Source organism: Conger conger, chromosome 8 (genome assembly GCF_963514075.1).
Source record: "Conger conger chromosome 8, fConCon1.1, whole genome shotgun sequence".
Classification (NCBI taxonomy): domain Eukaryota; kingdom Metazoa; phylum Chordata; class Actinopteri; order Anguilliformes; family Congridae; genus Conger; species Conger conger.
Window position 1 is genome coordinate 40,328,176 of NC_083767.1, and position 16,846 is coordinate 40,345,021.

A 16,846-nucleotide genomic window follows, 5' to 3' on the forward strand; every position below is an offset into this window, starting at 1 on the left:
GAGAGGGGAAAGAGAAAATAGGATGAGTACAAGGAAGAGCAATGAACAGGAAATCCACGTTAACAGCATTCCATCACCGAGTCCTCCACCGTTCTTCTTCACTGATAAAAATGCAAATCGCGGGCTCCTGGTGCTCTTTGCGCGAGGAGGAGGTAATCACCTTCGCATTAGAGGTTTGGGGAAAAGAGCGTTTCACTCCGCACTGCCCCTGAATACCAACGCCGTGCTCATTATCGCCACGGGAACCAGGAACACCGCTACGTCCAGAGACGGAGAAGCCCAAATATGACATCACCTCTCGGGAGGCTAGTCATATTTTCACCCCTTATCGGTTTTGTTGAACAATAACAAGAAAGCGGGGAGACGGGATAATCACATTTTTTATTAAAGGTTCTTCTATACATGCAAACTCCGGAGGGAGGGAGTCGTTTCGAGCTCGCTCCATTACAGCCGAATACTAAATGTACACTCTGAGACTTCTTTACGCGATTTAAGATGCAATACAATTTGCACGTTCGTATGCTATGACAGCTTAATCATACGCTGGAATACAGAACAGGTCCTAATATGGAGAGCGATGTCTACCAGGCTGAATAGTGCGAATGATTAGAATAATAAAGCTGCTATGCATTCTCACTGCGTTCAGTGGGAAAGCCAGAAACCATCACGTAGGCCTTCCAAACGGTCCGCTGATATAGGTGACAATGTTCTGCAATAGTTGGCTCTATGAGTCATACATCTAGCATATAATCAAGTAGACCTCTTAATAATGCAAACAAGTATTTGCTTTAATTACCAGCATGAACTAATTGCTTTAATATAAACTGAACATGATATATTTCTGCTATTTGTAATCCCAGTATTCACCACCAGCACTAGCTAAATTAAAATGTCAGCTAATTTATGAAGGACATTTTACACCATGAATTTACTTAATATGATTTCTGCATTTCTATCTGCCCCTCCATTTAAACCTTTAAATGTACACATCTAGATAACCGCGGTAACACTGGGTATCATATTAACATAAAAGCACCAGGCTTTTTACTCTCTCCCTCGTAAATTAAACCGCTCATGTATTTAAAACTCATACACGTAATTTGCAAGGCACCATTCGCGCTTTGGCTAGTGGAATGTGATCTTAAAATGTCTTTTATAGGAAGCAAAGCGCATTGTCAGCAATAATGAGATTTACCGTTAAATGTAGGTACCACATATGAGAAAAGAAAATAACATCAGGTGATCTCTGAGCAAATTTGTGCTAATTAAAAGTGAACAGCCCTGGAAAACCCTTTCATTAAAAAGGCTGTTTATCGTTAGGGTGGAGTTGATGTTTATAAATGCCTCTTTTTTTGGTGGTGTACCACATTCATTCACGTCATTTTTCTTTTAAAGATAAAAAAAGGGAAAAGAAAAGAAAGTGGCCTATATACAAAACATTTACATAAAACATATAATCACCCACATATAAATTAAATCCGATTTCGTACTCTATGACAACACCAACTACCTTCAAATCCCCTTTTAAAAACAGACAGACAAAATGCTCCATGGAGAACGAAGCTTGATGTCCTGTAAGGCCTTAAGAACTTCAGGACAGCACGGAAACTCATCTTCTGTCGAGCGAGAAGAGACTGGAATTGCGGAATTGTTGCGGAATTCCCGGGAAGAGAGTGGAGCTCCTTGGGAATGCTTGATTCAGGATCTGGTCAGCCGACCGACCACTTTGAGCAGAGTTTCGTTCTCGTGCTTTAGCTGGTCGTTCTCATCCTCGATGTCATCCAGGTCCTGGAAAAGGATTTAAAAAAATAAAAAAGGGGTGTATTTGTAAGATCTCACAAAAAGAAATGTTTATTAAATCAGGGGCTTGGCCAATTCACATTATAATATTAATCTTTATCATTTCCGCAGTGGGATATGGAATAAACGATATACATCTGGTTATATTTCTTGTACTGTGCAACAAAAGCGACATTCACATTAAATCAGATTAAAATGTATAACTGTTTACAAGTCTATTTCTCTAACTGTTAGTCCAGTTCTGGGAACATTTCAGATACACTGTGTCAGTTGCAATTGAATGCCTGCGGCACTCAACTGTAAGAATGTATGAATACATTAGCACAAAATACTGAGCTACCACCAGAAAGAATCCAGGAATATATCAGGCCAAAACCCAGATTTACTGAATAGAGAACATAACAGTTTATCACCACAAGGTCCGGATCCACTTGAAGAAAGCAGGTCTGAATAGCACAGGTCAATATCCAGGTCTATGGTAAAGCCTTTCTAAAGACATCAGGCTAATTGTTCTGGCAATTTCCTGAGCTGCCCTGCAGACTTTGACAGTGATTGATGTATTAACTGACTACAGTCATGTTTTCAACCGAACCGAGAGAAGATTCAGCCTCCTTTTTGAGCTGAAAGTCCCAGGGTCTCTTTGGGGTCAAAAGTACCCCCCTGCAGTCCTAAATGGCATCCCAGCCTTGTTGGTGCCAACTGTGAATGGTCCTACAGTTTTGGGTTTATCCACTGCAGAGAATGAGGGTGTTGCAGCATTGGCATGTAAACTTTTCCAAAGCAGGAGACAATGCAAAGCGGTAGATAAAAAGAGAACAGACAATACACACCAGACTACTGTAAGCACTGCTGTAATTAGCTCTCTAACAAGAGAGAAAACTGACATTATTATCTGCTTTTTTAAGTGAAAGTCAGTCATGATAATGGAGATTGGTACGTCTTGCTTGTCATTCTGACAAAGGACCATTTATAAGAGCAAAACAATGAGGAGGAAACGGATTTAACTCCCAGGTCTCGTCGTCGGTGGATCTGCCTCCGTGATGAACAAATTGAACATTAACAGCTTCAATTAACTGCCAATGAGCAACTGCGCTGCCCACCCAGTCCCTTCATAAAGCGCTAATAAAAAAATCTGACACTTCTCATTTTCAGCGCTGTCCATCAGAGACAGCAAGGCCGACCTGAGCCACCGATCCCACAGCTGTCTCGACATAAGAGTGAGGGACGGACTGAAGATTCATGCACAACTGATAGGACTGCTGGAGGGGTGCCAAAGAGCTGCTCTTACAGGCCAAAGTGTGGACCATGAAACGGTCAGTATGAGGAGACAGTGTGGACCATGAAACAGTCTGTATAAGGAGACCGTGTGGACCATGAAACAGTCAGTATGAGGAGACAGTGTGGACCATGAAACAGTCAGTATGAGGAGACAGTGTGGACCATGAAACAGTCTGTATAAGGAGACCGTGTGGACCATGAAACAGTCTGTATAAGGAGACCGTGTGGACCATGAAACAGCTTCTATAAGGAGACAGTGTGGACCATGAAACGGTCAGTATAAGGAGACCGTGTGGACCATGAAACAGTCTGTATAAGGAGACCGTGTGGACCATGAAACGGTCAGTATGAGGAGACCGTGTGGACCATGAAACAGTCTGTATAAGGAGACCGTGTGGACCATGAAACAGCTTCTATAAGGAGACAGTGTGGACCATGAAACGGTCAGTATGAGGAGACCGTGTGGACCATGAAACAGTCTGTATGAGGAGACAGTGTGGACCATGAAACAGTTTCTATAAGGAGACAGTGTGGACCATGAAACAGTCTGTATAAGGAGACCGTGTGGACCATGAAACAGTCTGTATGAGGAGACAGTGTGGACCATGAAACGGTCAGTATATGGAGACAGTGTGGACCATGAAACGGTCTGTATAAGGAGACAGTGTGGACCATGAAACAGTCAGAATATGGAGACAGTGTGGACCATGAAACGGTCTGTATAAGGAGACAGTGTGGACCATGAAACGGTCTGTATAAGGAGACAGTGTGGACCATGAAACAGTCAGAATATGGAGTATATGGAGACAGTGTGGACCATGAAATGGTCAGTATATGGAGACAGTGTGGACCATGAAACGGTCTGTATAAGGAGACAGTGTGGATCATGAAACAGCCTATAAGGGGACCAGACCTGGGTCAATACATAATTGTTTTGGATTCAAATACTTTTCTAGACTAGATTGATCTTGACTGGTTTAAATGATCCAACCAAGAGGACCAGAAGGTGGCGTTTGCACTTTGTGAGAGCATTTAATGAGGTTTGGATACACCAGACAAGCTCAGTGAAGAATATAAAAGTATTTGAATCCAAAAGAAAGAAGAAAGAGTGTCTGAGTGTGAGAAACGGGCATTTGTTATCAACCGAAAGACTGCTGGCAGAGGCAGAGGCAGCGACACCACCGCTGTGCCCTTAAGCAACCATCTTTCGGCTGATCGTTATAGATACATGAGTAAAATAATGCCAAAACAAAACATAATCTAATGCTAACTAAGACTGTATCTGCTAAACGAAGGGCTCATTACAGGGTTAGAAAAAGTAAAGGTGGAGAAAGTGTTGGGTTTTGTTGCAACCAATAACCCAAGCCTGAACCTAAATAGCTGTTTACCCCAATAACAAACCACAGCAAAATATTAGCTATTTTCAGGAATACTTCACAGTTCTATCAAAAAAGTAATGCCTGAGATAAGTAAATAAATGTAAGCAGGACAGGTGTGAAATCACAGAATAGGTTTGGCTCCTTAATTAAACTGCACAAAAGTGCCTGAGACAAACGAATATTTAATTGAAATAACTAAAGGCCAATGTTTCAGCACACGTTATCTAAAAAGAGCTTTGAGCTGTGCAGTAAAGCCCGCCGGAAAATACAATAAACGCAATACAGTACATTTAACAGCGATACACTCCCTGTTCTCTGGGTGTGCTGCTCCATACACACACCAGCCGGTCATCCAGACAGTGTCCGGTGGGATCTGCTCCTGGGGTCAGACACAGATTCCAGCCTCCTCTCCACACAAGCGTGAGGGTGGTGAGGAGCTGAATCGATTCACACGAGGCCAGAGGGGTAGGCTGGATGTATGGTTATTATCTGTCCTATCCCATCATGCCCTGCAGTAAATCTGATCGCTATCACTCAGGGAACTTTCTCATAGGCAAGGAGCTCTTGGTCATGTGACTTCACACCTTTCATGATGTTAAACTGACCGTCGGTGTCATGCTGAGTTTTCACTGGAACTTCAATATAAACACATACCTATTAAGATCTAACGCTCTCTCACTCAGTCACACACACACACACACACACACACACACACACACACACACCCGTAGAGATATTTGAACTGAATAATTTAATTATATACTGTACATGTATATAATGACATTACACTATGTACAGTATATCTATAATATTGAGTGTATCTATTATATCCATTCTGCTTGTGAGTAAGAGGGTCTGGTCTGACGTGGTATTTCAGTGCTAAATAGACTCAGGGCTGGGAAGGGACAGGGGTTTAGAATGTAATATTGTGTTTTACTTGGAATCCGTCTCCGGCTGCGATGGAAATTTTTCACCACATGAAAGGCTTCCCTGCACCCCCCCCCCCCCCTCCCCCCTCCCCCATCCGCCTGGTTTCCTGCCCTGAGAACGGCTAAAACAAACACGCTCCCGACCCTATCTCCCCCAGCATGTCCTGACCCAGATGTGGCGAGCGTGGGGTCCAGACCATGGCCAGGGCCCCCAGAGGCCGGTGCAGAGAGATACCAAGCTCTGCCTCCTGGGTTTTTATCTCGCGAACACTCCCCGATCCCCCCGACCTCTGTCTAAACGGCTCACGTCAGGGCTCAGGCCATTCTGACAGAGGTCAGAGGGATTCGGGAGTCTCTGTGAGATGAAAAACACGGGAGTGTTTCTGAGTGTTTCTGACAAGGGGAAAAAATCAAAAAACAAGCAGTACGGGACAGGAGCCTCTACTGATCCACGAAACATAAACCGCCGCTAATAAAACTGGCTTCTGTTGCCGTTTTACAAGAAGGTTAAGCCTAAACGTCAGCATAGTGAAAGACAACTGGAATGTGTTCCCATGGCGCTGCTGAGACCCAGGGAACAGTCAGGGGAGGACCGTTCTCTGTGAAGATTATGGGCTCTCCAGCGCTATCGCTACGGCCCAAGACTATTGAAAAGTCTAGCGCGGAATTAGCGGATCCGCTGCGGGGTAAGGGGCCGTGTCCCAAAAGCAATAAAATGCCGAAATCTGTGGAAGTTCTGTGGCTTCCTTTTTCGGGTCATCCAGAGAACAGTGCATTTCGTTTCTGCGATGTGTGTAATGCACACAGTGAAAGGCCCACAGAGGGACCACGAGCGGGAGGCCAGAGCTTCAGAAAGCCTGTAAGGTACTACACTACGGTAAGAGACTAACGGTAAGAGATCTACGGTACAGCTCAGTGAAATCAACATCGCTCTAGACCCAGGGGTCAATTACCTGCAGGAAGAATGCTGCTGTGTGGTTGGCACAGTTAAAAAGTCATGACCTTCCCAAAACCCAGGAGAAAAGCATCCTCTCAGCCACTGGTATCAGCTCCTATCCTTACAGAGCCTCTGGGTGTGTTTGTTTATTGTGTCCTAGGTGCTAGGTGGCTGGCCCATAGATGTTTATTTTGAGGCCCCAAACACGGCCTTATAAGGATTATAACGAACACTTGTTTCACCTCGTTTCTGGTCTCTCTTCTGTTTTTTATGACTTTTATGTCCAACCAAGTCCTGCATATGACCTTTGACAAAGACCTTCTAATAAGCTCATCAAAAATTAAACAGCACTTTTACATAACAGGATTTCAGAAACCATAACAAAATGAGGGTTGAAAAAAGGACTAAGGGCAGGCCCTGGGCCCAGTTTTGCACTGAAGCATTTTACACAATCTAACTGCTGAGCACAGCAGTGGAGACCGTGATCAAGGTACCCAGTTGTAGGCTACCTGGCACCAGGACATTTGGCTTGGCTGCAATCACTATTATCTCAGGTTCTGGACCTACTTATCTGAACTATGAATTTCATTTGGGAACAATTAAACCAATTACAGACCCAAGAAACATAAAGAAGGTAACGGTTTTGTTGTAAAATGCAAATACAATACTGTGGTTTGTCTTTTTGTTCACTCCTTTTATGTCCACTCACTAAAGAGAGAGGAATGTTGTAAAATTTGAAAGCCAGTTGGGAGAATAGGAATGCTGAAAAATGGCTTTGTACACGGACGTCTGTGAAATGTACGTCAATAGTACACGGGCCAAATCATAGCAGTTTTGAGAGTATTCATTCATTACCAGAAAGTGGATGGAAGAATTGAATAATCTTGTGATTGGCTAATTCTGTTTTAAGTGTTAAATGGCACATATGGAAACAAAACAAAACAAAACAAAACATTACATTTTGACTGGAATCTTTCTACATTTCTAACTTTCGCTCACGCCCATACAGAAACATTCGAAAGCCATCACCAAAAGGGGATCCATCTCTCTTTCCAGGTGAGGGCTGCTGTCCAAATGCGGCCACTTTGAACCGTAGGAGATTGAAAGATGCACCATGACAAAAGCTCAACCTGTGGTTTTGTCAATACAGTGGTTTTAGACCACAGAATAGCTCAGAGCACTAGAATGTGGAATTTCTACCACAGCAGTCTGGGATACCTTGACTGTGGCAGCTGTGGTAGTGTTCGACACTTATCCCTGTTAAGTAGGAAATGAGGCCCAATGTTTTCTTTAGACGCAATCTGATGACCGTCTGACCGAAAACATTCCCGAAAAGGACAGAGGCTTCAGGGAAAGGCAGACACCTCTGTGGCAGGCGAGCACATTCACAGCTTTTATTCTCTACAGGAAGGCATTTTCAGAAGCTGTCACGGGGTGCAGGGAGGTGGAAAAGAGGAGCACTCCTCTTCACCTCTGGAGCTCTGCTAAAACCAGTGAAGACAGCCGCAGTTTACAAATGAACTGAGCTTTCACCAAACCCGTTCTGAAATTCAGTTCCGTTTTGAAAACATACGGTAAGTCAGCTTTCAAAATAATACTCCAGCCTATTCCATATGTATGCAATCATCAGAATAGCATGCAATCAAATGTCAGTTTGGCAGTCTGGCAGTTTGTAAGATGAATGGCTGTAGAGCCTTCTGTGGAATTTCCAAGATAGTATGCTTTAAGTAATGTTATGGTGCACGCAGACTGTCCAGATTGGGTCACAGAGGTTGCGGGAATTCAAGAGGACAGACATACCTGTTCTGTCTTCTGTCTAAATCAGAGGTTCCCAACCCTGTTCCTGGAGATCTACCATCCTGTAGTTTTTCACTCAAACCTTAAAGTACAGCTCATTCAACAGCTAGAGATCTTGCTGACCTGCTAATTCATAGAATCAAGTGCCAAATTAGGTTTGAAATGAAAACCTACAGGACTGCAGGTCTCCAGGAACAGGGTTGGGAAATACTGGTCTAATTAAAAGTTGTCCCCGTATCATGCTGGTGCACATGGTTGTGCTGATGTAAGTTGTTATGCTGGCGCACGTGGTCATGCTGGTGCACGTGGTCATGTCATGCTGGTGCACGCAGTTGTGTGCAGGTGCATGCGGTCATGCTAGTGCATGCTGGTGCACGTGGTTGTGCTAGCACATGTGGTCATGCCACTCAAACTCACTCTGTTCAGCAAGTCGATCTCTTCCTTCAGCTTGATGATGAGGTCATCTTTGTCCTCGTGGGCCTTCAGTAGCCGTGAGCTCTCCTGCCTCTCTCTGGCCAGCTCCTGGACACAAAACCACAGAGCTGAAACTGGCTGGCACAACCAAAGCACTGTCATAAATATATAAAGGACTAAACTCAGTTAAAAAGTTTTTCCCCTCATCTTTCCCATATGTAAAAATCCCTCTTGTCAGGCCTTCATCAGAATGTTAAAAACTAAGAGCTCTCTGAAGTGAAAACAAGATCTGTAGTGGAGCAGCACATGGAAGGACTACTTATTATCTATAATCATACAGCTATTATTCTCCCAGATTGAGTATCTGCGGGCATGTACTGCATGTTTTCTCTGTTTGCCAAATGAATATTGAGAACACTGCGGAACATAACACTGGGCTATCATAGGGAGAGAGCTGGGTCATTACAGACTGAAATAGTAGGTAATAACCCAGCACTCTCCTGAAATAACCCAGCGCTCTCCCAGTAATAACCCAGCGCTCTCCTGTAATAACCCAGCGTTCTCCTGTCATAACCCAGCGCTCTCCTGTCATAACCCAGCGCTCTCCTGTAATAACCCAGCACTCTCCTGCAATAACCCAGCGCTCTCCTGTAATAACCCAGCGCTCTACTGTAATAACCCAGCGCTCTCCTGTCATAACCCAGCGCTCTCCTGTCATAACCCAGCGCTCTCCTGTCATAACCCAGCGCTCTCCCTGTAATAACCCAGCGCTCTCCTGTCATAACCCAGCGCTCTCCTGTCATAACCCAGCGCTCTCCTGTCATAACCCAGCGCTCTCCTGTCATAACCCAGCGCGCTCGTTGTGCCGTACCTTCTCCAGCTCCTCCACCTTCCTCTCCAGCCCACCAGCGGCCGCGGCGCTGCCCTCTCTTCCATGGCGACCGTAACCCTGGCGATGCCTGCTGCCGCCCCCCCCCTCCTCCTCAGACCCCGGGCTGGTCGAGCTGCACAGCACAAGATGGGAGACACACGTTCACAACCCTACACAGTACACGCATTATCTAAAACACTGGTTCTTATCAGAGTATCAGGACCCAAACTAGAAATGCAGTACCTTTCAAGGACCCATAAAAAAAACATAGTAGCATAGCCTGGTGGACTACAGACTCATTCTAGGACCCACGCCACCCATTTTGAGTTCCAAGCTGTAGTTTAATAAACACTGGCCTAAAACGAACACTGTCCATCTGAGCTCACTGCAGTGGCGTACAAATTCACATTCAGAAATACACAGCTCAATGAATAGAGCACACCGCAGCAGAATTATAAGAATCCTGGACATTATATGAGGCCTTGTCTTTCAAAATGTGGCTATTATAATAATATACATTGAGCGCCATGGTAGATTTGGATCGATTACCCCCTGGTTTAGGCCCTTACAGTATATCCTTCAATATCCAAATACAATGTAAAATGTTTCCCTACCAAGCTTTCCAAAAAGTAAACAAATTGAAAGATTACATGAGAGGAATACAGTCAGAATCAACCGGACAGAGTCAAGCTTTTGGCACTTGCTGAATCTGTGGTGACCTAAACCTTGTTATGCCCATGTATGGTTATAGACATTAAATATGAATCTCACTTTCTGTGTCAGTCCGGACATAACAGACCTTATGTCTCTGTGGTTATTCCCATAAGCATTGGGTGCTTATGTGCTCTTTACAATGGTGTACTGCTTATGAAAGTTAAAAAAAAACTTCCAAAACACCATGAAAATAAAGTTTTACGAATAAAAATAGCCTATGCAGACTAGCAATTACAGATCAGTGTACCAGAATGATCATGAACAATGATTGTGATCAAATTAACCCTAAGCAGTCTTTTCTTAGCAATTTCAATCGTATAATACTGTCATAATAACAGTAAAAATACCAAGAAAAACGCACACCGTGAACCGAACACCAATATAGTAGCCTACATTTTAATTTTCATGCCTAGCCCCGCGTCAGTCTGAGAAAAAGTGACAAGCGAATTTAATCCACTATTTCAATCACAGTAATTATTCTTTTATACTCCCTTTCCTCCAATGGGCGGCTCAATCTATTCCGCCGAGAGAGAAAGAAAAGTTGCACATTCTTTTACTTCAATTAAATAAAGAGTTTCAGCTTTCTTTCCTTCTAGCTCTCCGCCGCTCCTCCAATTTAAGAACCAGAATGGATGGAACCCTTCCCAATTATAACCCAATTATGTTCTCTCACCTATTCCAAAAGACACATAATTAATGCGTTTGCTCGAACGTTATAAATAGGCATCTGAAATAACGCGCGACACCATTAGATTTTCCTGTCGGCATACGCACAGCTCAGCAAACGCACTTCAGGTTTACGTCTTTCTGGATTGTATTCTTGGCGGCTCCAACCGCGGAGACGTTTGACATTTTCCATTCGCACGTATCAGCTCATCAGACCTGCATTCAGCCGGCTTTCAGTGGCAGAAAAACGCTTAAATTCACTCCACAAAGCTCTCTAGGATACGTTTCATTCTTTCAGAACAGGCTAGCACAACCCCCTGCCCCCCTTTGTGTTCAGGGGGCACTGCCGATAACTTCTGTAGCCAAGCACGGATCCTCTGTAACAGTTTCAGAATCGCATAGCCTACATGTAATAGTCCGAGGTGAGATATTCCACAGATTAACGTTAGCAGTCAGCGAAAGGCGAAATCGCCACATTTTGAACTTGAATTTGGGCTGCGTTGCCAGAGAGGGTTGTCACGGTAACCTGCTACAAGGCCTTCTCACTGCCACACAGCGAACAAGCCAAGCTAACCACGCTAGATACACCTTCAGGCAGGTATGTATTGGCTTTTATACACACATAAATTAATAAACAAGAGAAACGCCATATCCTAGAGAGATCTGTGATTAACAAAATACAGGTGGACGTATCCTCTCCTCATTACACGTTGAGCCCTAACACAGGAAATAGTCTGATAGCATAGCCTACAATTATTATGTAGAGTCACAAAAAGTGATGCAGAGACTAATTAATTGAGACAGAGGAGGGAGAGGTGGAGTGGGTAGGCAGCTAAGGTCAAACACTTCGAGGCTTTATTAAGGGCATGTAAACTGACATTTCCATTAAAAATGTCAGGGGGAATTAACCCTGGAGCACTAAAACGATCACTTGTATTTGCGCGTACATCACGTATCCTAATTTTATTTGTTGGGAGAAAGCGGTAACATGCTATTTAAGCAGGCCCCAATCATTATGAACAGACATAATTATCATTTAAACAGGAGGATGCTTGCTTTATTATGTAATTAAGGTACATTTTTTTAAATTACAGTGGTTTCCATTTGCCTAAATGTGCACTTAGAATAGTTCATTTGCATTTTACCGAACAGTTCACTGTGTAAAATGCCGCCAAGGCCTCATGTTTTCATTGGCGTGAGACACACGCATTTGCCTGTTTTAACACGCACATGCAAATGCGTGTCTCACGCCGAAAGCGTGAGAGTTGGCAGCTATGTGTTTTTATAAAGCATAAAAACTCATCGTGACGCATGTCAGTCACAGTGCTCATTACTACAAGCCAAGCCAAACTCAATTGGGAACAAACATTTAAAGGTCCCAGGATTTTAGGCTAATGGAAGCTTCTAAAAAAGTAATTGCCCACAGAGTACAAGAGTGGTTTGAAAGTCCAGCTAAAGATAATTTATTCAGCCTTTCATTGAGCCCCCCGTACAACTCTGACATAAAGCAGAAACCAGGAAGTCAAGTGTGAAAAGGTCAAAAGGAAACAGCCAAATGTGTTAATGGTCATTTTCTCTTTACACTAACCAGTCTTTCAGATGATATAGTACCAATGACATACAACCTGAGAATATGTAATTGTGAATATGACTTTCCACAGATAAGGCTGCCAACACTATGTAGCCACTGTGAATACCATTTGAAGAGAGGAAGTTTGAGACAATACTGCATACTCTTGTACCAAACTTTGCATAAAATTGAGTGCAGTATGCTTTTGTGCGTCACCAATTTACCATGCTGCAATCTGAGCGCATATTAATTAATCCCAGCGTGAGATGTGCCAAGCTATGGAAATAACTGGAAAAAGTAAAATAAAATACTTTTAATAAAAAGAAAGAAAATTTGAATTTGGTTAGACCACGGAAATGCTACAGTGGAGTTTGGGAAGTTCTCAGGCAATGTCAAGAGCGTTTAAATCCAGGAGGAATCTTCTGATGTCACGGTCATGGATTTCAAAAATATATATATATTTTTTAAACACAGTCTGGGAAAAGTCTGTGTTTTTCCCCAAAGCCAGTCCAGTTCTCTTTTTAAAATGAAGGGACAGCATTTACTGTATCATTTCACGTGGCCTGCTCTAGAAAAGTCAATGAATTTTCATCTTTAATTTTCTTTTGTTTTTTTCCCCATTATGCCTACTTAAGTTTTAATATCAGCTCATACTCCAAATAAAGGTCACCTGCAACTGCGTGTGAATAATATTTGAAAACTGTAGTTCACCTCACAGAAGCAAATTTAACAAGAGCTCGACATTAACTGTGTGTATCACGGGAGACATAATTTTGGAAACCATCCCGGTAAGAGTGCAACACTGTATCATGAGCTCCATGACTACACGGGTCCTGTGTAGTCCTCACCTTTTATACCGGCCCGATGCTGCTGCTCTGGGTGTGTCCTGAAAAAGACAAAAAACACCCAATGAGAATGTGGGTAGAGACAGACAGAAAGAGAGACAGAGAGATGAACAGACACTTTAATCTTTCAGAGAGCATCAACAGCTCATCATCAACAACTCATATATTCACCTGACCAGAAAATATTATATATTTATATATTACGCAGGACAACCACCACCCTCACCACACAAACATGAAAAGGAAATGGAAGAAAACAAAAATACAATCATACAAGATGCAGAGACAGCGAGAGAAAGATAGAGAGAGCAGCAACTCTGCAGAGCAGCAATGAAGACTGAATCGAAGCGGACCCCATTTCAGCCGCAAGGGGAAATATCAGACCCCAGTGCTGAGCTGAAATATAAAAATAAGGCATTTGTGGTTCTGAAAATATAGCCCATCTAACTGGCTTGCACTGTGACATTTTTGTAACATCCGCAGAACGGTACGTTCTGACAGGTTTGTACATACACCTATTATATATGCACAATAACAATGCCATATCTGCATTACATGTTTTTACCTTTTTATATTTACACATACAAAGAAAGTCATTTTTGTCTCAAAATGTATAATAGCTGTCCCCCCATTTTGGATTTGAACATGCAACCTCTTTGGAACTACAGTCATTATGTTCCCTGTTACAAAGCCGTGCCACCAGGCAAAGACCTCTGATAACACCCATCTGATATTTTGTTATCAGCATTTCAGTAAAACTCTTTGGTGACAGCCATGGTCGAACAGATAGATTGTATATCATACATTAAAAGCAAGCAGGCATTCCTGGAGGATGCAGTGAATATTAGGGCAAACTGGCTCTGTTGATAGATGGGTTTTCAAGCTCCTATAATTTCAGCACAATGCCCCGGGAGTTCTCAAATACAAGTTTGACTTTCCAATCTCAGAGGAAAGCGATTCGAAGGCAAACAGAACAAATCCAATTCCTTTATTTGCTTCCCAAATGATGGGCCTGGGGCAGGGAGGCACGCACGGAAAATATCCCCGCGTGTCAGGGTCGCGTTCGGAAAACTGGAAACAGAACTTCTGTACCTCCGCCGAGCAGCACCACATCAACATCAATTGTGCACGCATCAGTGTTGTAGCCGGAAGCTCCGCGGTGAACAGCTCTACCTGAGGTAACAGCGCTGTTCTGACATGTTCTGACACCGACAAAATATGCCCAGAGTTTTACTAAAACTGCACAACTCCTGCAAAGAGCCTCACCACAAGCATTCCTTTACCAGTCCACATACTGTAGCCTAGCCTGACCCAAGAACTGCACAAGAGGATGTGAGGGTCTTGCACACACATATTATCTGTGTGTGTATGCATGCGCGTGTACGTGTGTGTGTGTGCGTGTGTGTGTGTGTGTACGCGAGTATGTGTGTGTGTGTGCACAAGCACACGCAAGTGAGGGTGCGTGTGCATGGGCACACAAGTGTACACGAGTGTGTGTGTGCCTGTGTGTGCGTGTGTGTGTGTGTGTGCGTGTGTGTACGTGTGTGTGCGTGTGCGCGAGCGTGTGAGTGCTTTTGTTTAATCTGTAGTATAGTCCATGGGCCATTTATCTTCCATTTGGTCTGATTGGTTGAATTCCTCGGCCTCCTCCCCCCCAGATGAATCAATCGCATGGCTCAGAGTCATCCCAGACCCTGAGTCAGCTGCCCATCCACTGCATGTGGCACGGAAGCGGACTGGGACTGGGACGGCACAGCACAGCCCTGATCTGAGGGAGATCTACAGATTCACTTCCACAAGCAGAGAGAGGGCTAAAGGCCTGTCCACAACAAGAACCATAACTATAACCATAACTAGAGCATAAATATGCGGTTTTAAAAATCGTTATAACTCAAGTGGATGGCAGAGTCCACGCTACGACTATAGTGACAACGTCAGCGAAGAACGATATAGTTGGGATCACTTTCAGAGCTATTTTTCCAGCTGCATGAATGATAAAACACTGACAGCCAATCAAAATCCATCCAAATTTTCAGGGTGTCATGTTCAAAATGGATTGGCTCACCATTTACAGAATGTTATCGTTCATCAGTGTTCATCGTTATAGTTGTCGTTTATAGTTACAGTTCTTGGCGTGGATGGGCCATACGAGGCAGAAAGGATGCCAGGTTTACATTAGAACGGTGTTATTCACTCCATTTGCAGGAGAGCTGGGCACATTCACTGAAGCGGAGAACTGTCTATTATTCTAATAATTTTTATTCTTGTTATTAAACTACAGTGGCTGCAGTCTTGCCGGTGTTGACTTTATCATTCCTGTATGAGTCGTCTGGCGCTCTTTCAGGAGCACAGAATATAATTACAGGAGGGAGAACCAATGGCTGGAAATGTCAGCAGAATGACAGTGTCTAATGTATGCATTCACAATGTAATGCGAGAAGTAGGACGTTAAAGAGTGCAGCACATAATTACATCATGTCATTAGGGATATTGAATGGGGGGGGGGGGCAATGGCTGAAAATGTCAGTGAAATGACAATGTATAACGTACGCATTTACAACATATATGGAGCGTGGAGGGCAGGGATCATCAAATCACGGTCCTCGTGGGCCTGGGAGTCAGTCTGGCCAATCAGTAGTGCTAATTGCTTAGTCAATTGACCAGAAGAAAAGAAAACCAGGGCTGGATTAGGATTTGAGGCCCAGATTTGATGAACCCTGGTGTTAGGGCATGTAACTTGAGAATAAATGTTAATCGATTGAAAGTAAACTTTTGCGAGAGTGCACAGAAACACATCAGGCCAATGGGCTAAACAACAAGCACTTATGAATGCTGTGCAGGTCCAACAAGAATGCTCTCTCTGGAGTTAGCTGTCTCGCAGAGTAACTGCGAGCACTGTTTAAGAATCATCAATACGGTGATGTATTACAAGAGCAGCGCTATGAGACCGGCAGGGCTAAACCCAGAATTATATTGTATCACAATGAAATGTGATATTACATGAATAAAAATGGCGTGTCATACACTTCTCAGCCCTGAGAAAACACTTATATGATTGTATTGAAGGTGGAAGCTAAAGGGAGACTACATCTGGAGGATAAATTTAAATTGCTAATACAGCCATGTAAAGTAGAGACCGAATGTCTGTCTGACATGTTCTCCCACATTAATTGGTTGTTAACATTACTGCCGGAGATCAGACAGACAGTCTAAATGGAGAAAGTTTTCTGACACTTCACACTTTTCTTATGGAACACAGAAACTGCAGTTCATTACTGACATGAGACCGCTTACGTCAGAATGAGAGAGAAATAAGATCTCATTTAATACAGGCTACAGCTAAGAAGCCTCTCACAGAAAACATACTTTGAACATGTCTTGCTAAAATTCTTCACTGACCAGATCGTTTTTTGTGTCAGTGTCAGTGTGCAATCCAAATGTTTGTGTCAGTTGTGTCTTCATCAGGTTTGAATTCTGTGATTATGTTCCTGCAGAATACACAGGTTCCTTGGCTACTACGTTATGAACACTCTGGCAAGTCTATTTATGGTTCATGCTTCAAAAATTCAAGTAAAAATGACGATAAAGATTTTATACACCACAAAACATGGGTATATCAAGCCAAAATGTGAAGAGATCCACAGCT

General features: G+C 43.3%; 1 protein-coding gene across 1 annotated transcript in view; it reads right to left on the reverse strand.

Annotated features, from left to right (window-relative positions):
• Positions 1-407: 407 nt before the first annotated feature.
• The window catches only part of pawr (PRKC, apoptosis, WT1, regulator), a 70,679-nt gene continuing 54,240 nt past the window's right edge, over positions 408-16,846 (reverse strand). Inside the window, exons 4-7 of the mRNA XM_061252187.1 lie at positions 13,204-13,241; positions 9,406-9,538; positions 8,538-8,642; positions 408-1,788 (exon numbers count right to left, since the gene is read on the reverse strand). Coding sequence (XP_061108171.1) covers positions 1,699-1,788; positions 8,538-8,642; positions 9,406-9,538; positions 13,204-13,241 — 366 coding nt within the window. The 3' untranslated portion in view covers positions 408-1,698. The remainder of the gene's footprint in view (positions 1,789-8,537; positions 8,643-9,405; positions 9,539-13,203; positions 13,242-16,846) is intronic.